Source organism: Syngnathus typhle, linkage group LG8 (assembly GCF_033458585.1).
Source record: "Syngnathus typhle isolate RoL2023-S1 ecotype Sweden linkage group LG8, RoL_Styp_1.0, whole genome shotgun sequence".
Classification (NCBI taxonomy): Eukaryota; Metazoa; Chordata; class Actinopteri; order Syngnathiformes; family Syngnathidae; genus Syngnathus; species Syngnathus typhle.
Window position 1 is genome coordinate 10,339,581 of NC_083745.1, and position 25,602 is coordinate 10,365,182.

Genomic DNA, 25,602 nt, shown 5'->3' on the forward strand with positions numbered 1-25,602 from the left:
AATACACGTTCTCTGTTTCCTAGCTGTACTGGAAGGGTTCTTCCTCAAAGAAAGAAAGTTTATTGATGTGAGTTCTTGAACCCTGTTCATTCAAAGACCGCTTCTATACTACACTGACATGTTGGCCTTTTTTCCCTTTCATACCCAAACCGTGTTTGGATTTGAGACAAGAGATTAAAGGAAGTGGTCAGGCCCAAAGAAAAATCCAATGTTGCTCTTTTAACTAGCATTCGGTGTTGAACGTATTTTGAAAGTTTGAGATGGATGAATAAAGCGTGGCGAGGTGTCAAGGCCTCGAAACTCCAACCCTGACCCTCGCACTCCCAGATCGATCCCCACCACTCCTCTTCCCCCGACCCTTGAACCCGGATGCTTAAGAACTGTGACCTCAACGCAGTGTGTCACTGAACGTCCGGCAGATAAACGGAAAAGGCGGTGAAAAAGGCTGCCTGGAATTACTCAAACTGTGGATGATGCATCAGTAAGGGGACAGAGAGAGAGTAGAAGTGAAAGGAAGTTGTTTATATTCATAGCGGATGTTTGGATTGTTGCAAGTGAAAGGAGGCAAAGGGCCTTATGGCTCCACTCTTGACTTGAGTTCTGCTCTGTATTCAAGAGGAGGTTAAGAGACTATCTTCAAACTGTGTGGAACTACACGTCATTAAGGCCCATGTAATGTTCACAGGAAATAATTAGCACAAAGGGACAGTGATACTTCTCACTGGTGTCACGCACACACCAAAAGTGTTCTGTAACTTGTTAATTGGCTCGTCACTCTGATAAAGGAACTTAAGGAGGTAAACTGAGGTTATAGAGAAGACAGAACACTTATGCCTTGATTTATGTTCTGTAGGTTAATTGTGTGAGCTAGCGTTCATGCAGATGATGTTTGCACACCTTCTGTGCTAGATTCCTACATTTACTGTGGGCTCCTGACCTTGGATGGTGTCTTCCAGTAGTATAACGTGTCTTGCCACGCCGCAATAAAATCACAGGAATGGCTCGAGGAACCAAAGAAGTTCAAGATGTTTATTTGGCCTTCAAATTTCTGCTCAAATGAAAAAGCCGTGGGGTGATGGGGATACATAATAGCAATGGAATGTTTTGCCCAAGACCAAGAGTAGATGGATGTCTGTGTAAATTCGTAATAAACATAAGCTGTGGTTACTCTGTTATGGAACTCTGTTGAGTATGGAACTCTGGAACGCTATTTGAAATGAGAAACAGGGGAACCAGTGTTACATTTATAGAGTCTGCGTAAACAGGCACCTTAATTGACAAATTACTTTTCCTGCAGTACTGTGAAATCTCTAAATCAACAGCCTACGGTTTCAGGTTTGTTTTGAAGTATTTTGAAAGAGATGTGACATGATTAGAACTGGGATGATGGTTAAAAAACATCTTACAGAAAATAATGGGAAATTAGAAGGACTTGAGCATTGATATTCTTATTGGCAATATCATGAGCATGGAGCCAACTATGTACTTTAAAATGTGTAATAGCTCATTCTTGTCCCCGCTGTGCGCTCCCTCTTCCTCTACTTCACAGCTATCAAACTCAAGGCCCGGGGGCCAGATACGGCCCGCCACATCATTTTACGTGGCCCGTGAAGACAAACTGTGCATCAAATCCGTCTGTCAGTACTAGAATTCTTCAATAGTCTTCACTTTTAAAAATATCTTTTTTTTTTTTTTAGTATTTGACCAGTTTCTACTAGTCTGATTTGAAAATGGGTTATTTGTCAGTTTGTTTTGTAGCTTATACTGTATATAATATGAGGTGCTCATACATTTATTTGGGTTGACAGTCATAATGGCCCTCCGAAACAAACTATGACTACAATGCGGCCCGCGAAAAAATAAGTTTGACACCCCTGCTCTACTCACTGGCGCCGGTTATTTTGGCTCAGACGTTCTCCTCAGGAGGTGAAGATTTTGATCACAAAGAAAAGATTGTCATTTTTCAACCCCTTTTTCCAAGCACCTCTCCAGCGGACCACTCTGAGCTGCACATGCACTTTTGAGAAGAACAGTGTTTTCACTGGCCTAATAGATGCTGGCAGTGTATGACACAGGACCTAATGAGATGGTGAGTTTTTCGCAAGCCAGCTCTAAGCAAGGCCACATAAACAAGGCGCGCTAACTAGCCCTCTCATGCAATGCCATGACTTCAAGTTGAGGGCAGTATAGTTAGTATTTTCTGGAGCTAAATTGCTTTATGCTCCTCCAGCTGCTTCTCGGAATAATGAAGCAACTTTGGCAAGCTACTTGGAGGTAAATGAGAGGGAGGGAAGGAAATTGAGGCTAGGTGATTGTGTTACACTTTGTTTTCTTCTTGAATTTGTTTCGATGCTCATCTGTATGTTTTTGTTTGCAGGAGATGCCCGGGTCTTGAAAGACGTGGGCAGAGCTCTGGTGCTACACAGACGGACCGTCATGCCCTATATTGTCTACGCCCGCAAACAGAAAGGCTCTAATGATGAGCCGGAAGTTAGAGAATACGCGAGTTTAGTTGGCCAGAACTGTGCTGAAAGAATTTTACTGTACCGAGCCTAACCTTAAAGAACCGCACCACTGATGCTTTTAAAATTCACCTCCCAGCAACAGTCTGTCACTTAAACTTAATTTCAACCAAGCAGTACAATAGTGGTTCAGAACAGTACAGTACACATAATTTTGTTGCATTTCCATTGTCAAGCTTGGCAAATGATTCATACCATACCAATTCTTTTCCCAGCAGCCTGCCAGTTGCCAACCACAGTTGTACATATTAATATTATGGATCTAGACAGTTCATTGGTAGTTTTCATACTAATGATACAAGATGTCACTCTTGCTTTGCATATCTGATGCAGTGAGCATAGCTTATAGCTTTTGCTATTAGATTAGCCATCTGGTTGGGCATTGAAACCAATTTTCTTGATTTATCTTGAGCCATTGTCATCTTAACATTGACTTAAGATGTCAGAAAGTGCAGTACAATTTCTATTCCACAAAGCAGGAGAGGATGCAATTTCAAAAGAAATCACATTATGTTTCAATTCCTTTATTATTTCTTTTAGCCAACAAACTAGTGAATTGCTTGAACACTGCTGGTTGCTGTAGTGAAATCATTATGGTGCGATTTCTTTAACATAGCATCATGTAACCTTATTCATTTGAAGGGTAGATGTGTCAAATTCCACACGCTGATATAAATGTTTCTGCCAAAACTAATCAAGTGAGGTTTATTGTCCTCTCCCTAATATATTTTATTTATTTGTATCCATAATACTTCATTAATATCTTGCCTTCATGGCTGCAATGGAAAGACAAGCAGGACTTTAACCAAACCAGTTGCAAGATGAACAGTGTTGTACTGTGAGGTGGAAATGTTGTCTTTTTTTCTTTTCTCGTCTGTTTGTGACTTAGTAGCTTTCAGCTGCCTCTCCCTGTAGTCTCATTGTGCTCATTTCTGCCACTTACATGCAATCCTACCCATGAAAAGCTTCAATGTAGGCATCACTTAATGTATGTTTTTATTATAAATATGCAGTATATATGTACACTTGACCTCACAGGGATCAATCCCTTAAATGTACTTTTGTTCCTGTGTGTGCTTAGGTAATGTTGGAAATAGATTCAAGCAGCCTCGTATCTGTTAGAGTTTCCATTCCTGCTGATGGATGGAATATTTCTCAAATGTTTTTCACCATTGAAAATTAACTTTTAATTAATTACTACCATTAGATTTCCCCAAATCATAAACCGTGTGGCAGCAATTGTTAAGTCAGGCCTTTGTATTCATGTTCATAGATGGCTGTGTGTGGTTTTTTTTTCCCAACCTTATTTTAACCAAATAAAGGGCTGTATATTGCCTGCTGGACCATAGGATTTTTTTTTGTATCTGACACTTTCATTAAAACAGTCTTAACTGAGAATTCTGAGAAATGACCACTCTAAAATAGTCTCAAAAATTGAGGAAAGAAAATGGTTGCTAAGTAAGGTGTTGACTGGAAGATTTGTTTTGGTTTCGGTCACCGCTCTGAACAGCTCTCGATCTTGCACAAGTTCAAACCTGTCTTCACCACCATAGCGTCTTCTTTACCTGGTAAGAGTGAGTCTGTGTCCTCAGGAATTAGAATCGATGGACAGGCTAAATCTCCAGGATTGCAGTGCTAATGCGGGTGAGTGTTCCAGGTTTGATTGTGCTGCGTACGTTCCCGTCACTCCACAGGACATTTGTTTGTTTCACTGAAACCCAATAATTACCCAGAACCTAAATCTTGGTTAATTTATGATTTTGTGCTGTGCGGCTGTGGGGCTTTTTCTTCCTGAATGGGATTTGAGGCTCACCAATACTGTTTCAAGTTTCATGAGGAAACACACACATTCACTACACACACACATGGCACTGTCATGAAAAGTTTGTCTTGGTGGAGGCCACGTAGCGCAGTCACCATTACTGCTGCGGTCAAAATAAGTAACCTGGACGGCTCGGCTGGTTTGTAGCGAGTTCGTAATGTTGCATGACACAGCATGGCAGCCCTTGGAGCCTTGGACCTGACTGGAGTAAAATTGCCTCACCAAATATGAGGTCTGCATTTGCATTTAATTGCCGATGACCTTATTCTAATGTTGGGAAAAAATTAAATGGGGAAAAAGTGAAGTATCTCCCTGTAATGACATTTAAAGCTGCAAATGTGTATGCTTTTATTGTGAAACTAGCAGGTGCGATCAAAAACAGGAGATAAATAGAACTTTTAGTTTGTCAGATGTTAAAATGTCCAAATTGAAGTTAAAATGTAGACAAATATCTTAAAATGCGGAATTGTGTTTAAAAAAAAAATTCTATTCTCAAAACTGTGATGAATTAGGTGATTACCATATTTCTTGCACCAGAAGGACCTTCACCCATGCATGAAGCATCCCGTGTCTTTGTAGATATGGCGTGTAGTAGGCCGTGACATGTTTTGAGCTTCATTGGAACCCTCCAGAACACGCACTCTGTATTTCACCACTGGAACAGAACACCAAATCACACTCCCTTATACTTTATGTTTGGGACGTCTTTTATGTCTGGGCTCCTCATTTAATTGGTCCCATCACACCCATTCATTTTGTCCATGATTGCCTGTCTATGTATGTCCCAAACTGTACATTTGTGAATCAGACGTGTATTACTGATGTGTGTTTGCACTGCACCCACACCAGGCCCCCCAAATCAACGGAAGCTCCCAAGCCAGAGGAAGTGCCAGGTTCTTTTGTTAGCAAGGCCACCCTGGATTAAGCATATCTCACTCTAAATGCCCAGTCTTTCTCTTGGGGATTATCAGAAAAAGTCCCGGGGGGGGTGAGGGGACCCTCTCCTGCTGGACCTCTGTCATCCAGATTCAGCACACTATCACCAGACTGCTCTTTGGTCAAGGGGAGACAATGTGGAGACAATAATGAAGAGAATTTTGATATGGGGCTTCTAATATGTCCAGTTTGGATGCAGTGAAAATATCTTAAAGCATCAAATTGTTGTGTTAAAAAAAATACAGGAGCAAAATGGAATTCATTTCAGTAATTCAAATCCAAAATGAGAAACCCATACTGTTTTTTCCTTTTTAATTGAGCTTATCTAACTTTTCAATATTATCTAATTTATTGAGATATTTGTCAATTTGAATAAATTTTGGGCCATTAGATGAAAACTAAGTCACAAAGTAAGTTGAATCATAATACGATATAAACTGTTAATTTTTCTTTGTTTGGTCAAACATTTCTTTGTGAAAGTCCGTCACAATACAAACACAAAGCAACCCCCCCGCCCCCTTCTTGCTTTTAATGCAACGGAAGAATAATGGGGACCGTTCGACTTAAGTGAGGTAAATGTCGTCATTTAACAGCCTCAATGTGTTTGTGCTCGCCGCCGTCCCAAACACATAAATGTCTCTCCTTGTCTTCATTGTCTTCTCTTGCCTCTCTGGCTCAGGCCTGTGCATCTCCTTCGCTCAAAGGCAGTCATACATATTCCCACTGGCATTAGAATACTAATGCCTCCGTGTGAATAGTCAAATCTTCAAGCAGTGGTGGGAGTTGACCAACTAGCCTCCTCTCATATGTGCGCTGTCTCTAAATCTTCTTTCACTCCCTCTCTCCCTGCTGTTTTTCCAACCTAAATCTCATTTATCTCCGGCAAGGAAACTGCCCTCGCGTTCTATTGGACGTGGCCAAGCTGCTGGGAAAACAGGTGGATGTTCGACTTGTTCCCTCTTCGGCCTTGCCCATGAAAGCCATGGAGCGGTCAATATTTGCAGAGCTTTAAATCTTGGCCTCTTGAATGCTGTTCTTGTTGTCGAGCGGGGTTGCTCGGCATCTGAAAACGGGTGTCTAATTAAGATTGTAAAACTCTTCATGGTTATGGCTTCATCAACCTGACGCAACCACACTGGTGTGAATGACGTCATTGCAGAAAAACCTCACACGGCTGACAGGAAATGTTTGTATTTTCTCTGAATAATTTTTATTTCTACCAAGATGTTTACTATTGGTCAGTCCACATGGATGTGTGTGTGTTTGTTTTGTTTTACCGTATTTTCCGCACTATAAGGTGCACCTAAAATCCTCCAACGTTCTCAAAAGCCTTATAATCAAGTGCGCCTTATATATGGACCAATATTGAGCCCCTACAGCAGGCGTGTCCAAAGTCCGGCCTGCGGGCCAAATGTATATATCTTATATATGGACAAAGTTTTAAAATGGGCCATTCATTGAAGGTGCGCCTCATAATCCGGTGCACCTTATATATGGACAAAGTTTTAAAATGGGCCATTCATTGAGGGTGCGCCTTATAATCCGGTGCACCTTATAGTGCAGAAAATACGATATGACACAAGTTAGTGTTGAAAATGATCTGCTCCTTTTCACAATGCAATCGATTGATGCAAATTCGGCATGATGATCTATACATGACCCCAAATGCTGAATGTGTTAAATAAGGCCCGCTGATTGACATTCAACAAAACAATTCCTTTTCTGTGAGTTCAGACTGCATCAAAGCAGTCGATGACTCTGCCTAAACCACAATTGTTTGAAATATTCCCGTGATTGTTCTTTCCTTGAACACTGTTTGCGTCAAATTGCGCAATCACGTCTCGGTTTTGACTTTGTGGTCTCTTCATGGCGCCCTTAAATCAACCCAAATAAGGAATATAGCCAGAATCCCTGCTCACACTAAATATGAATCTCTCAGCAATATAGAGACAGAAGAGAATGATGACTGACCCCAGAAATGTGCCATGGCATGCAGCCTGGCCGTCCGGCTCTCATCCAGTCACTGTGGCTGCTGGACTGAGGCCCATCGGTTGCCTGTACAAGCTCATTAATCTTGCAGACATCTACCATCTTCACATTTGTTGTTTGACTTTGTTGATTCTGTTTTCCATGAGAGCGTATGCAACATGATTTGTGATGCTTCAAAAAGTTGCAGTATTTGAAATAGAGACCTATGGCAGAAAAATAATTTGGGGCATATTACATCCACTTTGTGTTGTGTGTAGTAGGACATTTTGAATTCCATCTGTACAATAGCTTCCCATTGCAACAAAGTAATTGTAATTTGCTTAACATGATTGTTGGGGTCCTTTCATACAGCTTTTTCAAATCTCTATCTGGTTTATTGAGAAATATTTGAGCTCTTTTGTTTTAACAAAGTTTATGTAAAATAAATAAAAGGAAGACAATAGTATGGACCAAAAAGCCGCAGAACCTCGACACTTACTCTGGTCAACATTTAAGGCTGACACAAATAAAGTTGTGGTTTGAGGGGATTTCTTGGAAAATGGCCCCTCCACTGGCTTGAAAACCACAAATCTTTATTTTGGATTGATGCCTTTGCTGAATGTACAAAAATCAAGGGGTATCAATAAGAGAAGAAAACATGGTGCGTTTTGACAAATGAAAGGCTTATTCTGTTTATGATTCTTTTTTGGGCGGGTGGTTAAAAAACGGGGGAAAGGGGGTTCAATGAAGAATGGGGAGAAATAAACATCACTGGACTGGCTGGCCTCCTGTTTCATTTGGCCAATTGAGGCTCACAGCTATTAGAGCCCAGTCATTACCCAGGAATCTGGAGTTGGGAAAATAAAACCATATTCTTCCTCCTTCTCTTTCTTCACCAACCCGCCCCCATCCTCACCCCTTTTTACATAGGTTAAGCTATCTACCACATTTCCATTCTACTTACTCTCTTTGTGTACCGTATTTTCCGGCCTATAAGGCGCACCGGGCTATAAGGCGCACCTTCAATGAATGGCCCATTTTAAAACTTTATCCTTATATAAGGCGCACCGGACTATAAGGCGCACCATTAATGCATCATGTCAGATTTTTAATCCAAATCAAATCATTCTCCATTTTATCTTTTTTATTTCAACTTCAGATGGAACAAATTACTTTATAATCATAAAATAATGATCCATAGTCTTTTTGATTCATGATTCATAGTCTTCAGCGGGCCACTTATGATTGATTTCATGACACAATGCTTTGGGCCAGTTTAAATTTAGGAATTTGGTCCATATAAAAGGCGCACCGGACTATAAGGCGCACTGTTGGTTTTTGAGAAAATTTTAGGTTTTTAGGTGCGCCTTATAGGGCGGAAAATACGGTACTTTGTCTTTTGGTCCACAGACAGTTTTATACTTTCCTCTGCTGGTCTGTGTTGCAGTAACACACAACGTCAGTCTGTTTGAGTTGCGGAATCGATTACATTTTCATGGAAGACTATTCCAGGTTGATGTTTACAAGCCACTATACCATCACCTCAGTGGTAGGAGTAACATAAAACGTTGCTATGGGAAAGGAAGTCGAAACATCCCAGGGTAAGCTGGGCTACAAGAATTATTTTCTCATCTATGGTAAAAATGAGCAGCCGCATTGGTTTGCGGTCTCTCTTTTTCTCTGCTCGGTAAACAAAAAAGGGAAGAAGATGGTCCCCACCACACATGGAGGGAATGTGAGAAGGATCAGCATCAGAATCAAAAACGTCTGTGCAGGAAATCGCTCAACGATCTGTGCCAGTTTTACCACAAGGATGTGAAATGGATGAGGGAGTACAGCAAGTTTAGGAAACGCAATCACAAGCAACACTTGGATTCATTTTTTTTAATATACTCATTAAGTGTCATTTTGTAGAGACAAATGGAGTGACAAGTATGTCATGTATGAACTGAATTATTCTTACTGATGGCTATTGTGGCGATGAGCATCACAAATTTTCCTGACCTCATCCTTTTTAGTTTATTGTGACTAAGTGTGAAGTCTGTGGTTGCCCTTCAGATTATCTCATTATCTGTCAGCAAGCCTGTCATCCTTTCTCCTGTGTAATTTCACCTTAATTCAGCTTCACATCATAAAATTAGCTGACCTGAGACATGCTCAACTGAGTTCTTGGCCCAAGGGACAACTTTCCATCAACACCATGTTTGTCTGACAAAGGGGACCAGCCTCTGCTGGATTAAATCTCCACCTCCAGCTCTCAATAGAGGGGTAGAATGCAGAGCTGTGGACTGGCACCTGGCTCGAGCTCCAAGGAATATCGGTACATGAGTATCGGCTTCAATTACACTCAAACTACATTACAGGTGATTGTAATGTGACCTCTAAAGTTTTGAATGTGCATCTCCATCTGTTAAATGTTTTAGTATGAACTTGCTGTTATGTAGTATAAGGCACTAAATGACAAAATTTACAGAAGATGTCCAATCCACCCATCAGCCAGTATATACGATGTTTTTCTTGTGTTGCATTAAAACAGCAAAAACAGTTACATGTTTTTCTGTGTTGCTCATCCCCGATCTTCAACGCCCTTTAAACACAATCCTCCATCCCTTGTAGGAAAATGGAGCGTGGTAGTCTCTTTTTTTTGGCCAGGCTGGAGCGGGACAGAAAGAAATCTTTTTCATGAATGGATGAGTTTGGCTCAATGGGCACCTTGCCTGTACCTCCTCCAGCGGTGGGCTGACAAATTGTGCAAGACATCTTTTCATTTGTTGAGGAGTGGCAGGCCAGACAGTTAATGTACACTATATGTAAATGAGGAGGTTTCAGGGTGGTTCTTATGGAGTGCCTGAAGCTGGGGGTCTGCAGGGTGACTGCGCTTGTCAGTCAGAGCACAGTCTGCGGGAAAGCAAAGGCCATCCGGGCCCTTGGTGGCCTAACGTGGTGGCCTTTTATGAATTCATCAAACTGCTCACCCCCTCAAGTCACCCCGTGCTCAGGAAGCGCATTGACAGATGAATGGAGAGATCATGTCAATGAGGAGGATACAGCCGGATACCCGACTCACGGTGGGGGTGGGGTGTCATGATGCTGATCTTGATAGGATGGAATGTAAAGCCATGGAAGCTGGATATAACATTAGAGATCTGTTGCATGATTTTATAATTGTCTATATAAGCTGCCCAAAGCCTTCGGAATAGTAAGTGCTGGTCAAAGTAACTTGTATTACCGAAGGAATTCTTCTTTAACCAATCAGATTTCAAATTCAACCTCAGGGGGCCAGTGCACTAGCCCGTGATGATGTCACCATTTCCAACCTCTGAATAGTAGGTCAAAGCAAAACCTTTTACGGCCAACTTTCTACTAGCAAAATTGATAATGCAGGGTTTTGGACTCCTTTTTTTTTCAGGGAGCAACAAGTCATGGTTCAGCTTGCAATTGCCACATGACCAAACAGAAAAAATCGTGATTGGTCCTTACCTGATCATCATTTTCAGTCCATGGAAAATGCCAAAATGCGTTGTAAATGTATTCAATGTACATAAAGAATAATGATGTTATCAAATTAGAACACAGATCACGTAGCATTGAAGTTGTGTAGAATTGCAGACAAATGAGATTGATTGAGAAAAAAAATGAGGCTGAAGCTCAACGGGGGTAGGGATTTTGACAATACAGATTTGAAACAATGTCAAACGTTTTAGGAAAGAATGTCCTCTGTTGACAGACGAATGATCTCGCATCCAAAGCGAAGTGTGGTCTGCGCAAGTCCAAACCATAACACTGGAGTCAGCATATCATGCAACGAAAAAAGAAGGCTCCTAATCATAGTCAGACTTTGCGGCTCGTCACCACATGCATCTCCATAAATCCTCTTCTCTATCCAGCAACTGTCTGCATTGCTTCTTTTTGTCGAACATCCAAGACAATACCATTAAATATCCCTGGTCGGGTGCTTTTATATAGGCTTGACCTTTCACCTCTATAACTGGTGTTAAGGGCAGTGAAAGTGAGCTGCATGTGTGTGTGTGCACTAACGACGGGTGTCTGTCAAGGTTGTTCTGGTCCAAGCTGGGCTGTCTGACCTCTTCATGGCCCATGTATTGTGCATGTCTGGCTTTGCTAGTCTTGCGTCTTATTTATGACCTGACTAAATCCGAGCCCAACTGCCTGAGGCAGAGGCGGAGGTAAGGGACTACATAACCACCATATAGTGCATTCCTATGCACATGACTGACGCTCAACTTGACTTTATTGGAAGACTCTCGGAATTTACTTTCAGAAAATTCGCTGATTCAACCGCCGCTCCCGTAGAGACTTGTCAAAGGTAGTTAGGCTGTAGTTGCTATGTCATCAATAATGTTTCTGCGGGACATTATTTTTTCCCTCATAAGAGTTTCTAGGTGATACTTGGCATTAATTATGCGGAGTAAGTAAACACTGTTTTGTCAGATGAGACATGAATAGCTCGCTGCAACATTGTTATTAGATTCACACAAGTCTGATCAAAAAGTTAAAACATACTCTACAGAAAAACAAGCATTCACACTCACACTCTTAGGCAATTTGATATTTTTCAGATAACCTGACATGCTTGTTTTTGGAATGTGGAAGGTAGTCAGAGTACTCGGAGAAACCCTAAAGCACATGTGTCAAACTCAAGGCCCGGGGGTCAGATACGGCCCACCACATCATTTTATGTGGCCCGCGAAGACAAATTGTGCATCAAATTTGTGTCATTACTAAAATTGCAAATTGTCTTCACTTTTAGTATCTTTTTGTTAAATATTTGACCAGTTTTCACTCGTCTGGTTTGAGAACGAGTTATTTGTCAGTTTGTTTGGTAGCTTTTACTGTATACAATATGAGGTGCTCATACATTTATTTGGGTTGATAGTCATAATGGCCCTCCGATAGAAACTATGACTACAATGCGGCCTGTGAAAAAAATGAGTTTGACACCCCTGGTTTAGGTGTTAGGGACAAAAGCATGGGAAGAACATTTAAGATCCACAGAAGAGCACTGACCACTATTCCACAATGTGACACAATCTTAGGTATATTTATTGGAATATTTCACCTGTTCTTTATTTCTTTCTAAACTCTAACTGTAAATCTGTTATTTTCAATTTGATACAAAAGTACCCCAACTATAGGGAACCAAAAACCCACATGCATACTTTTATTACTGCTTATATCCATCATGCAAATGCAGCCGCCATTACTAAATGTTGGGGATGCAAGTGAAAAGAGGGACGAGTGTTTCAGAGTCCATCCCTCTCTCTTTTTTAGATGCACTCCCCCTTTTCTTTGTGGTTAAATGCTGCGGAAAATTGGATGTCCCGGCAAAGCAGAGGTGGATGTTTTTCCCCGAAGCGGAGTGCGGATGGAGCACATTCCAGGGGAAAGCTGTGTAAATCCCTCCATTGATTTGGTACGAAACCCTCCTGACCTCTGGAATACATTAGAAGATTAGCCACGGAGGCCATGTGCACACGGTTCTCTCGGCTCAACCGTCAGCCTATTCAAAGTCTATGGCAGAAGCGGGCCGTCCGTGGCCCCCCAAACACTGAGCCCGGATACCAGGGGGCAGATGGGCCCACACCCAGTGATATACTCCAAACCCAATTACTCTTTTGTGTGTGAGTGTGCATTCATTCGTGTGCTAGTACTTTAAAAACATGTTTACTTCTTTTGCAAATGAAGCGCTCAAATTGGGAATTTATAGTTAAATTCTTCCACCAGTACTTTATTTCGGCATTTGTTGACGTTTCCAAAAATATCTGAACTTCCTCGTGCAACGTGCTCTAAATAAATTAATTAATCAAAAATAATAAAAATTAAAAATACATTCATTTTTCCAAAGATACCTTACTAGTATGGACAGTAAAGTGAATGAATATTTTCTAAGCATTTTTTAAAATGGGTCCCTCTTAGTATACTAAGCCACAGCTACATACATGCCACTCAAATTTAAAAATAAGCATTTAGCAGTATAAAAAAAAACAGTATAATGTTCTCTGACCTGGATATTTAGATAATCATAGGATACGATTCATTTAAATAAAATACAGTATTGCTACAAGACAAATAAAACACAGCACCTGTAGCTATATTTTGCTATATCATACATTTTATTGTATTACAGATCAGTGAGTTCACATTAACTCATATGCAGTGATAATATTCAAGTTTAGCCAGCTGACGCCATTTTTAGTGACTTTAAGGATTGCTTAGTAATTCCTTCTTTCATATCCTGTGCTGAGCTTAACATGAGCTGTCCTTTACACAATGGGGAGGCGTGGCCTTGTATACCGGGTGGCTCTGCATCCTACATCTATTTTACACTATGTTTCAGCATCACAATGTGTGTGAATGGGCCATTGACCTGCACTTGTGCTCACTGCATGTTCTGATGATTGCATCTTGCTCAGTGAGGTCTAAGGGCATCCAGCCAGGTCAGGGCCAAAGGCAATGCGGTCACATCCAACATAAGCCACCAAGTCCCCTTTGCCCTTCTTTCTATGAGATGACACAAGACCTGCCTTTCCCAACATTCCATTGCTGTCCATCAAATCATCTGTGAGCAGTTTATTTCATTCCATTTGTATGACATACTGCAGAAATCTTGTAAAAACCAACACCTGTTGATCTTTTGCACTCAGTTACAGTCCATTAGCTCTACTGGAAACTCTTGGTGTGTATTTAAATGTATTGATGTCGCTCTACTTAATCCTTCTTATACATTGTATTCACAATTCAAGTTGAATACCTTTCAAACTATTTTCACTTTTACTGCATAGACAACTGAGCTCATCTTTATTATAGTATAAAGTAACACGCCATTGCACGCTTGTTTCTATGCGGCGGTATCACATTCCACATTCCTTCAAAAACTGAAGGCAGTAAAAACAGGTCTTGAACGTATCACAGATGACATTTATCAAGCACGTCACTCTTGCCACTTTTATTGTCTCCAATTGTACTGTAAAGAAGTACACACAAAAGACAGTATAGCAGCTATAGCTACATTCTAATAAACCATCCCAACTTCATTTCCGGGAGGTTGGTTTCCTCATAGAAACATGTTGACCCACCACGGCTGAATGAATTCCTTTTTTTTTCTTTCTCTCTGAATTTCTGAAAGCACGTAACCCCCACTACTATCTCTCTGTACCCTCGGTGATGTTTACACGGCAATCGATCGGGCTTCCGAGAGTCGTAAACAACAAGTGATCATTACTAGCTGCAAATCCAAAGATGTGATAGAAAACAAGACAGTGAGCCCAGGGGTGTCATGTTCTCACTCCACCTGTGATTTATTCCTCATAGTCAACTGAACCTTGGTTCATGTTCCTCATTCTTTCTACTCATTCTCTGTTCTACTATCCTCCCTCCTCCCCTTTCCTGCATCTTTTCTATTTCTCTACCCGTCACAGGATTATTGTCTACGCGACAAGCACTTGGCCTCCCACAGAAGGAGCAATTGCACAAAACCTCCAACCTAGTGCTACATTTGAGAAGGGGTGTGAAACTTAAACACTGCCCCCCCGCCCTTATGCTGTCTTTTGTCTGTATTGAGGTGTCAGAGGTCAGCGACCCTATAATTTCTCAACCCATCATCTCCTATGACAGAGCATAATGAAATGTCAGGCTTGTTTTTTTTTGTCCTCATCAGGATAAATTGTAGTTCATTTAAAAAAAAACACAAAACTACAAAACACAAATTCTCAATCAACAATTGCATTTTCAATTCTTTTTCAGGTCGAGAAATTTCTGTATCATGAGAGAACGATGGTTGGGGGCTCTGCTGCTAGATTTTGGCAATGCACTAGCAACGAGGGAGGGGTGCTCAGTGTGAACATGATGAGGATCAGGGATCATCTTACAAGGTGTGTCTCCCTTACTGACTTTCTCTCTTACAGTAATTGCAAGCTGATTTTTTTTTTCCCACAGTGTTTTTTGCCACGCTGGTAATGAGTTTAATGACAACAAACACTCAAAGGGTTAAAGATGGTCATGAGAGCACATATGTGGCTTTTGATATTTTCAGCTTCAGTGTAATAGCTTCAAGATGATCGTTCCCGCTCAAATCTTACTTTTTTTTAGTTTTGCTCTTTTCCAGGAAACTAAAGTGCTGATTATCTCCCTGTTTATTTTAGCTCTTGGGAATATTGTGACAAATAAATCCAGACTGAGTGCATGTTCTTCTTGCACCTGAGTTTTCTTGCTAGGCTTCATCCCATAATCCCACATTCCCCCAAAACATTTTAGGTTAACTGAATTTAAAAAATCTGAGGTGTGAATGTGTTTTGAATGAATGAATGAATAAATAAATAAACAGATAAATAAATAGATTGAAAACAATCATAAGTGTGAATGTGTTTTGAATGAATGAATAAATAAATAACTAGGCGGCTCGGTGACGCACTGGGTAGCACGTCCACCTCACAGTTGGGAGGGTGCGGGTTCAATTCCACCTCCGGCCCTCCCTGTGTGGAGTTTGCATGTTCTCCCCGGGCCCGTGTGGGTTTTCTCCGGGCACTCCGGTTTCCTCCATCATCCCAAAAACATGCCTGGTAGGCCGATTGAGCACCCCAAATTGTCCCTAGGTGTGAGTGCGAGTGTGTATGGTTGTTTGTCTCTGTGTGCCCTGCGATTGGCTGGCAACCGGTTCAGAGTGTCCCCCGCCTACTGCCCGATGACGGCTGGGATAGGCTCCAGCACGCCCGCGACCCCCGTGGGGACTGAGCGGTATGGGAAATGGATGGATGGATGAATAAATAAATAAATAAATAAATAAATAAATAAATAAATAAATAAATAAATAAATAAATAAATAAATAAATAGAAAAAATCATAGGTGTGAATGTATTTTGAATGAATAAATAAATAAATAAATAAACACGAAGAAAAGAATAAATGTATAAATAAATAATCTAGTCCACAGCTCCTGTCTTGCTCTTTGTGACACACATTACATTAAGTCCAACTCACTTTGTTGAAATGTGCTCTGCTGAAACATTTGGACTTGTTGGCCTAGTCCCATCTTTCCACCGTGACATGATGATGATTGATGGAATCTGCACTAACAAGGCATCCAAACTGCTTTAAGTGCTTTGAAATGAAGTAGAGCATTGGAGCTTGATTAATTCATTTTGCACAGTACATTTTGTTAAACGAAGACATCCATTAGTCACCACATGTTCAGACATACACGCCTGTTTACTCAAAGAAAGATTCTATAGATTTTCCCTGGCATGTTTCAGATTTGAGTTCAACCTTAATCTTTCTTTTTATAAATTACTTAGATAAAAGCTATTTTGTTTTTTAGGTGTGTAGACAGCCGATCCAGGTGCACCCAATGTTACCTGCTGAGTTTACACGCCTGGAGAAAATTTTTTAAATCCATCCTGCTTTGCACAACTCACAACTTCAAACATTGCTGAGGGCAAGTGGGTGGTGAAAATAGAACCTGGCAAATACTGAAAGATGACTTTTTTGGGAGATGCCAGAGCTCAAGCTCATGATTAGGACTTGCAAGTTTGTGGGACATAATGTAAATCTGTCAGTCTGAGCCGCTAGAAGGGCATGTTGCAACCTGAAGCGTAGAGTCGAGCCAACTCTCTCACAGTCTATCCTCTGTCAAGAAGCACAGGAGGTTCTGTAAGCATTAAGCACAATATTACAATGGAATGTGTACCATCATTTCAATTTGGATTTTCAGGACAGAGGAACTATCATGTGTACTGTACAACAGTGTTCTTTTCCAAGTGTCATAAATCCATTTGGATTATTTTAAGAGAAATTCCATTTACTTGGACCCGCACATTTTTACAAACACTTGTTCGGGTAAATCGATAAATGGGCTCAGCCATCACACGTTCGCCAAGAGGTCATGTGTGACAGTTAAGGGCATGACAAGATTGATCTTTTCAAAATGTGTCTTTTATCTCATTTTAGAATAAAAGCTCCTTTTTTAATCATATCTATTGTTTTTATGTTCTCCAGTTTCTATCTCTAGATGTAATACAGACACAGCTTGTATCAAAGGGGTCAAAGGGCAGGGCACTGGCGAAGAGGTTACACCTCAGGAGACCGTTCAGCTCAAATTAGGCCATAGATTGGCGTTCACGGTCAAAATAGTTAACCTTAACTCACCTCGCTATCCCCTAAGAAAACATATGCTTTGCCTCAATGCCTCACTTTTACTTTAGCGAGGACAAAAGTCTGCACATTCCTCTGCATACATTACATACATATACAAATATTGAGGATAATATCACTTGATCATAACATTATTCATTGCATGAAGAACCTTTTTCTTATTTTCTTGCCACTCGCCAGAGTAGTCTCTATTGAGGTACGGAGAAACAACAGACAGAATTAAATGTGGGTGTGGGGATAACAGCACACAGCCAAGGTCAATTCTATAACTGCCACCTTCCACAGTAATTCAGATGCCGTGACCAGGATTCTCGTCCAATCACGGTCAAGCTGAATGAGTTAGGGTGGGACGGTGGAGGTGTTTCGAGCGTTGGGGGTAATGACTTGTTGATGACATCAGAACATAGAGCAGAGTCTTTTCTTGGCTCGGGGGTTAAAGGTCGGACATCCCATTGGCTGACCTTGCGATTTATTCCCGGGGCCCCCTCGATCTATAAACACAATGAGAGCGATGTGTGTGCTGGGAATGTGCGTCTGTCTGAGGTGACCACGTCAAAACGTACCCTAAGTACACATTGTTTGTTTCCTCAGACCTGTTTGGTGCTCGTCACAAATAGCAGACATATTTATTTAAAGTGAAATGACTCCCTATAGCAAACAGATGTTTTGACAATAGAGAGTCCAGTCTCTGCCAGAGAAATAGTGCATTAGAGTTCTAGTAACAATAAAGATTCATCTTGTGAGATATGATATCTGGCTGCTTGTTACTGAGGACAGGCTGGTTCTGTCCTTCATTTAATATTTAACCTGGCATCCTGTTACTCCCAGGAAAGAAATTCCTGGGACCACTGTAGTCAGCATAAATGTCTAATCTGCAATAGTTACGGTGCCAAAATTGCCAAATTACATTAATTTCTCCAAGTCAATGTTCCATGATGTGGGAAGAAAATCACACAGAAAACAAGAATGTCTTTTTACCATGGCCAATGTTAAGATGTCAACCTTTATTGTACTTTTAATGTGGGGAGACAATCTTACCAGTACTGTTAAGCACACGATTCAGTCCTTACGTACAAATATGAATCATATCCAGAATGAGTGACGATAATTGTGTGCCCTCTCTAAGAACCGTACGCACATAAGAGAAGTGAAAAAAAATGAAAGTGTTCATTTTTCATTTCATAAAAGGTACAAAATTGTCAGTGCCACTTTTTTTGTGTTCCTCTCAGGAAAAGTTCTGTCTTATTTTTTTCAAATTAGAAAATTACCGACAGTCGTGGGAGGAAACGTAAACACTGATCAGACACACTGCAGCAGTTCATCTTGCTGTTTCCTTATTTCACTTTTATTTTACATTGTAACGGGAGGGGTTAAAACAACCAAGCGCTCCTATCTGACCTGAAAACATCACTTTTTGGTTTTGTGCTCAACCTTTAGTTGAATTGTACGCATCCCAGCTATTTCAAACACTCCTGAGTCCTAGGCTGGAAACATGAGGAATCTGGAGGGGAGGAGGACAAGTTGCCTGTTGATCTAAAGTCACATGAATCACTTAGTAAAGTGCAGAGCTCAGTTAATGTTAAGTTGTCTACCAAAGTGAAAGAAATGTTGATGTGTCTGTAAGTTTCTAGTCAATGGAAAGATGATGATGCAAGATACCGTTTTTTATTCTGTGGCGGAGGGAGCAGTTCCAGTGTGACACAAATTTGGCCAAATTTTTTTTTATAGGAAAATATGCTTCAAAATAATATAATGTAAAATATATAAAATATAAAATAATATAAAAATATGCTTTGGAGGCCAGAGTGTCAACATGCATACTGTACAATGTGTTTAGGCCAAAGAGCACATGTGATCTAAGGCAAAGGTCTTTTTTTAGAGGCTTGATATTTACAGGTTTAATTACTATATTTTTGCACTTACACACAGGGATGGGTTAAATGCAGACGACAAATTTCACCACATCCAGATGTGTGTGTGACGATCATTGGGACTTCGACTTTAACTTTTAACTTTAAATTTTGATATGTGGGATATGAGAGAAGCACGAGAAGAGAATAAAGTTATCTTGTGAGAATGAAGTCTCAGATATTATACTATAAGATTCAAGATTTTACGATAGATTACTTTACTATTTACTATTTAGACTATTATTTACTATTTACTATAGATTTTACTATAAAAGTTAGGTATTTAAAAAAAAAAAGTTTTAAATGTTTAGGTTAAAGTTTTAAATGACCTGAAAAATATTATTCTTGTAAATTTACAACTTTAAATTGTATCCGTTTTTTTTCTTTTGTATAGCCATAATTATTCTCTATTCGGAATAGTGGTTCATTGTATAGTATTCTCACTAGCAGTTCAAAAGAATTATTTCCATTACTTGGTTTACCATCATCTCAGAATGTACTTCACTGTAAAAAGGGCAATTCTTGCCAAAACATTCCTCCTGTCAAATGAATTTCGAGGTGTGTGTCTGCCTACCTCTTTGCAGTATTTGGCCCCCGTCCCCCAGTCGCACACAGCTTTGTGCATTGGTTTCATATTTTGCTCAGGATATGACTCACTTGTGTTTGATGTTTTAATTATACAGGGCAGTGCATGGAGAGGGCTCGCTAAGATTTGGTTTTCTTACACTTACAACAACATATTGCCGCCATTCATCATCAAGAACAGCACCCCGAGATGGATGAGCCTGCAAAGGACAAGTGTGCTTTGTGCTCTGTGAATGCATATTTCTGTACGGCCTCTCTACACGTTTTGCTTTTGGAGTGGATGTAAACATGAACCGCTGAACTAGTAGACATTGCAGTGTGGCTGATTGGCTGAAGGTGAGGCAATCTCCAGCTGTGATTTTTTTTGGCCTTATAATTTTAGATTTTGGGCCACTGTGCACTTAGTAAAAAAGTTGTTCTTGATCCCTGAAATAATTGTGTACCAATCCACACAAAAATCAGTATCTAAATGTCCCACACAAAGAAGTTTAGTTTTTATTGACACTTTCAGCGGTGTATTAACTATTAATTTAACAATAAAGGCTCCTCCCTTTACCTTGAATATAATAAGTGGCATAAAAAATGGGTGGATACATGGTTTGGAAAGCCCTGAGGCTGAAGGAACTGCCAGAGGAGCTGAGAGACAAGCTTGCGGCAAAGCTACAAAATAATGGCTGTTGCCTTTAATGTTCCCAAGAGCATAGTGGCCTCCATAATTCTTCCATGGCAGAGGTTTGGAACAACCGGGACTCCTCCTAGAGCTGGAGCCTATCCCAGCATAATAGATGGACTCCAGCTTCCACTGGTCGCCAGTCAATTGCAGGGTGCCTCTGAGCAGGCACTTGTTGTAAAAAGATTGTGCTCAACCTCATGGCTAGGTTTCTTTGCTGAATACATGACCAAAAAATGCCCAAAAATTGTTTTTCATTTCCAGCTGAAGGGGGTGACTGCACCTTTCTACAACAGCAGGCAGAATGTCCTGAGTAAGTTATTATCATTGGCTCAACAAGAATTAAGAGTTAAGGGGAAGAAATTAGCTGGTGCCAAGGACAAAGGGAAGCTAGTTGTTGATTAACTCACATCAACAGCATCTTTAATGCGTGTAGCTGCAGGAGGGGCGCTTCACCAGCACAGAGAGGCCTTCACATTTAGAAGAATGAGTCTCAGCTTTGAGAATATGCTTACACGCAAGCTTTCCGCTGAGGGTTCTTAAGAACAATCTGAACGAATCAATGTGTTGCTTTCAGATGCTGCTAAGATTGCATTGCCACGTTCTTTCCCTTTTACTGCCTTTCATTGTTTCAAACAGAAGAGCAGCAGGACGAAGGAAGCAAGAGGTCCGGATAAAACATTGTACAAGAACATCAATGACATGTTGATGGATACCACAGTGCCGGGCATTGACTCCATGTTGTTTGCAGTGAAAAGGTCTTAAGACTTTTCCTCGCTCAAAAGTGAGATGCCAAGCGGTGGAGAATCATTTTGAAGAGGCAAATAAATTATGTAACAGAGGGAAATAAACAGTGTAGGCTTTCTGTGCCACACCTGAAAAGTCAATAAAAGTATTCCTCCCTAAATTAAAATCTCACTAATTTTGCTCTTACTTGGCAAGATGACAAACCACTTGTGGGTTTTTATCTATTATGGTCAACCTTTTTGTTATATGGTGCTATCTTGTGTGTTATCAGTTTAATTCCATTTTAATGTGTCTTCCTGTGATTGTGAGGCCATAAAACAACCTTCTAGACATCCGGTTGTCACTGGGTGAGGTGGGAGTGGCTCTGAGGTAACTTCATTGAAACAGGATTCATCCTGGTTTATAGTTGGCCTCTAAATAATCAGTAATAAATATTGGTTTTAATCAAATCTTTCCCCATGGAGGCTCGGGGCTGAGAAAAACCGGTCTCGTCCGCTGCAGATCATGAGATGTGGCGCCTTCTACACTAGGGGACGCTCTGACTGCGGAGCGCGTCTCCTGCTTCTAAGTGAGTTGAACACGGTCACACGCGCTTGGAGGGATGGATGGATGGGCGGAGGGAGGGAGGCGAGGCCCAAAAGCACTGCGGCCAGGAAGCAGCTCAAATTACAGGCAGGGGGAGGTTGAGGGAGGAGAGCAGTGTGTGGAGACGTAAGGAGGAGAAAAAGCTAGTAAACCTGACAAAGCGTCTGCGTAAAACACTGCGAGGAGTGTCGCCAAAGAGGACGCACGCTGATGGATTTTGCATCGGACATCTGTATTATTGTAGCTCCTAATCCCACGTCCACCTTTAGACTGACTTTCTTTTGACTTTACAAGTGCACAGCTGGATTGTTGTTGCGCCCCTGGAAGAAGAAACTTGGTGACGAGGAGGAAAGTTTCGGGGCAACTTTACTGTGCGTTTTTTTTTTTTTTTTTTAACCCTCGCTTCCACGGATAAAACGCGTAAAAGTAGGAATTCTTTGCATGGCAGTGGACTACTCTGCGAGTCAGACTTGGAATATATTCTGTGATTTGATCTGAGTGGATTAGTGAACGCCAGTCAGATTTTCTTTTTGGAGCGTAGAGGAGTTGGGAGACATTCCTCCGTCTGGATTGAGCCCATGTTCTGTCCTCCCTTATTCGTGCATGCCAAAACAGAGCTCCACGGTTTTACTCCACTTTGGTAAGTGTTTCTTCTGTTTATAATCCAACTCAGCAGCAAACGTTTTTATTAACTACCCCCGGTCTCACTGCATTCATGCAGAAGTATTTTTTTTTAAATGTAAGCTTTCAAATTTGGAATTCCCGGCCAAAATGCATGTAAATACTTCTTTAAAATATGCAACGACAGGTATTGCCAAGAGTGCATGGGACCAAATTGTGTTGAACTGCATTGAAGGAATGTATTTCTCCTCCTTGTAAAAATAGACTCTTGTTTGTTTTAGAAGGCAAAGAACTATACAACACCTTGCATCATCACTTTAGAGCCCATTAACGTGGGTCCTGGTTATTTATTACAATGCTTAATTTTCTACTGCGCCTGTATGGGGCCAATTATCCCGTGACCGCAGTTGTTTTTTCACTGCTTTGGTGCCGGGGCCCCTAAATCACCGAGCAGCTCCAAATGACCCCCCAATTGAGGAAAAGCCAACTGATTTGAATCTCAATAGGTATTCAATCAGCGCCAAGAAATTTCATTCAAAGTCTACTTTAAATGAAGAAGGCGCTCACGTTTAGAGCAAAGCAACACCATCAAACCGTCATTTAGTTAAGTCTTGCATTTCTATTATTATTTTATCTTATTTTGGACAATTTCTTCTTTTTCTAATCTACTAAAGTGAAATATAAACTCATTATTATGATTGTGGTAAGTTACATTTTATTGTAATTGTGACATCATGGTGACTTTGATTGTGATGTTCATTAAGTCAAACAATGCGTTTGTAAAATAAAATAAAAAAAAAAAGCATTAATATAGAAAGTAATAATATCAGACTTTTTGTGGGCTATTTTTAAATTTGATTCGCATAATCGAGTGATAGAAATACGCCAAAGGACAGTAGTGTGCAACAGGTTGGGTGCATCTTCTGTATACAGAAATCAATACAGAAATAGATTTCATGAGACGAATGTGGCATCGAGCGGTCAGATCTGATTGTGGCGGTTGAGAGAAAAATAAGATTTGTATGTTAAACAAACTACGATTTCTTGTTAGCATGCCAGATTTTAATGTTACAAGGTTTTTGGCTAAGCTCATTTTCCTGCAGTAACAAAGTATTACATTTAAGTGTAGAAACTTCTGGTGCCTCACAGCGTCCTCTCATTTTGTCTCCCTTCATCCTCAAGTTAAAAGATTTGGTGAAAAACACTAAAATGGTAGAAGCGATTCCTTTAGTAACTATTGTTTTATTCTGTTATCAGCCCAGGTGATCGGGTGAATTCCAGTGCCTGACAGTCCGCCCCGGCAGCAGTTGATGGTTGGGCGGACCCCCTCAGATGGGATCAGTGTCCAGGGGGCGTCGGAGAAGGGGGGTATGGGGAGCGCTGGCCCCCTCTAACGGGATGGCCTCGTGGGCCTGGCTTCTGGCTGCCGTCTTGCTGTCCCTGTTGACTGTCAGCTTGGCCCGGCCACCCCTAACCGCCACCAAAGAAGAGGAGGCCACTCTGGAACCTGAAGGTGAGCAACCAAAGCGGGTCAGAAGAGATGGGTAGTTTGTCAGATGGAGGGTGGTCACAATTTATGTAACATTTGTTCTTATAAAGCATGTGCAGATCACATTGAGTTGATGTAAAATGCTTAAAAAATGTGAAAGGGCCAACCAACATGTATATAAACAAACCTCCTCTTTTGTCATCTGTTGCTGCGTGAGTGTGAAAGGCAGGTTGGTGGGACCGGGTAGGGTGGGACACTGTTTATGCTGGCAGCACTTTCATACCATGCCTGCTTGCTTGGAATTAAGTTAAAGATGGAAAGGGAGAAACTCAAAATGCTACCATTTGCTTTCACTGTTCTGGGAGTTAAAAACATTCAACATAAAGTAGTTTATGATTTGTTTTTCTTTAAGACAGATACTTAAAATAAATGATACACATATTTTATTTTTAAGTGACGGTTTTGCAAGGAATCTTAGAGATTAGGTCAAACTGTTTAAAATGTGCCAGTAAACCTTTTACTCTCACTTATGTTTGGTTTTGTCACATATTTTTCATTTTGTGTGTTTGTGTGTATCGGTCAGACATTGGTCTAAAAACGTATTAATATACTAATGCATGAATCGTATGAATGAAAGACGTGCTATCCATTGATAGAGGTACAGTTTGAATCCAATTGTTTGATCCTGGTTGTTATCTTGGCATTCTATTATTGTTCTCAATTGGAGACTTTGCCGTGTTTTTGTCTCTAGTTATATTGTCTGCCAGGATAGTTTATTTTTATTTCGGTGCAAAATAGCATTCCAAAGCCTTTTGTTGTACTACTTTAATCAACATGCTAATTGGTTGTTTGGCAAACAAAAAAACCCCATCACTTTTCCGCAATCCCCCAGCACACAGTATTCATCCCCCAACTTCTCTTGCTCTATACTTTGGAGGTCAAAAGTCAAAGTCTGCTTTATTGTCAATTTCTTCACATGCCAAGACACACAAAGAAATCAAAATTACGTTCCCACTATCCCACGGTGACAAGACATAGTACACAATATACATGCAAGTAAACACCACAAACTATGATTGTTGTGTTGATGAGAGGCTGTCTCGCTTTGCTGTGGCTCAGGGGACAAACAGAGGGACAGCAAGAGTTCTCCAACCCTCCACGAGTCGTCTATAGGGATTTGGGCACATTTGACTCATCCTTTAAATGAGATTTCATGAAGTTGAAGCCCTCAGAAGTGATGGGACTGCAAATTCGGAGGCTCTCAGTCATGCAGAACGTGTTCCAAATGCCTGTCTTGCTCCCACTGGTGTCACCTGGAGGGCGTACGTGTCAGGGAGACAGATTGGCTGCTGACCCCACCCTTTCTGTCCTAATAATCCCCCCGTACGGGGATGTTTGGGATTCCCTCTAGCCCTGCTCTGCTCTGCAGCCATGCTACGTGTGCGCGTGGGAGTAAAATAGCTTTAGTTTGGTGTATCAGTGTAGTCTCAGTCGAGCTCGTGTTGCCCTACGAGTTTTTCTACCTGTAACATTTGTAGCCAAGCCAGTGTGGTGGTTAAGGCTCAACACAACAGCGCCAT

At 40.9% G+C, this 25,602-nt stretch overlaps 3 protein-coding genes across 13 annotated transcripts in view; 2 read left to right on the plus strand and 1 right to left on the minus strand.

Moving 5' to 3' along the window:
- LOC133157905 (arginyl-tRNA--protein transferase 1) overlaps nt 1–3,865 on the plus strand; it is a 30,988-nt gene extending 27,123 nt beyond the window's left edge. For 4 of the 5 annotated variants that reach the window (XM_061284561.1, XM_061284557.1, XM_061284558.1 and 1 more), the window contains one exon: nt 2,378–3,865. In XM_061284561.1, coding sequence (XP_061140545.1) covers nt 2,378–2,556 — 179 coding nt within the window. In that variant the 3' untranslated portion in view covers nt 2,557–3,865. Of the gene's footprint in view, nt 1–1,981; nt 2,090–2,377 lie in introns of all 5 variants that reach the window. The other variant, XM_061284559.1, reaches the window with a different exon arrangement.
- Nucleotides 734–25,602, minus strand: part of vsir (V-set immunoregulatory receptor) — a 292,760-nt gene continuing 267,891 nt past the window's right edge. Inside the window, exon 7 of the mRNA XM_061284565.1 lies at nt 734–949. Coding sequence (XP_061140549.1) covers nt 906–949 — 44 coding nt within the window. The 3' untranslated portion in view covers nt 734–905. The remainder of the gene's footprint in view (nt 950–25,602) is intronic.
- fgfr2 (fibroblast growth factor receptor 2) overlaps nt 22,005–25,602 on the plus strand; it is a 29,866-nt gene continuing 26,268 nt past the window's right edge. For 5 of the 7 annotated variants that reach the window (XM_061284550.1, XM_061284551.1, XM_061284552.1 and 2 more), the window contains exons 1-2: nt 22,006–22,552; nt 23,791–24,046. In XM_061284550.1, coding sequence (XP_061140534.1) covers nt 23,866–24,046 — 181 coding nt within the window. In that variant the 5' untranslated portion in view covers nt 22,006–22,552; nt 23,791–23,865. Of the gene's footprint in view, nt 22,553–23,790; nt 24,047–25,602 lie in introns of all 7 variants that reach the window. The other 2 variants (XM_061284547.1, XM_061284549.1) reach the window with 1 other exon arrangement.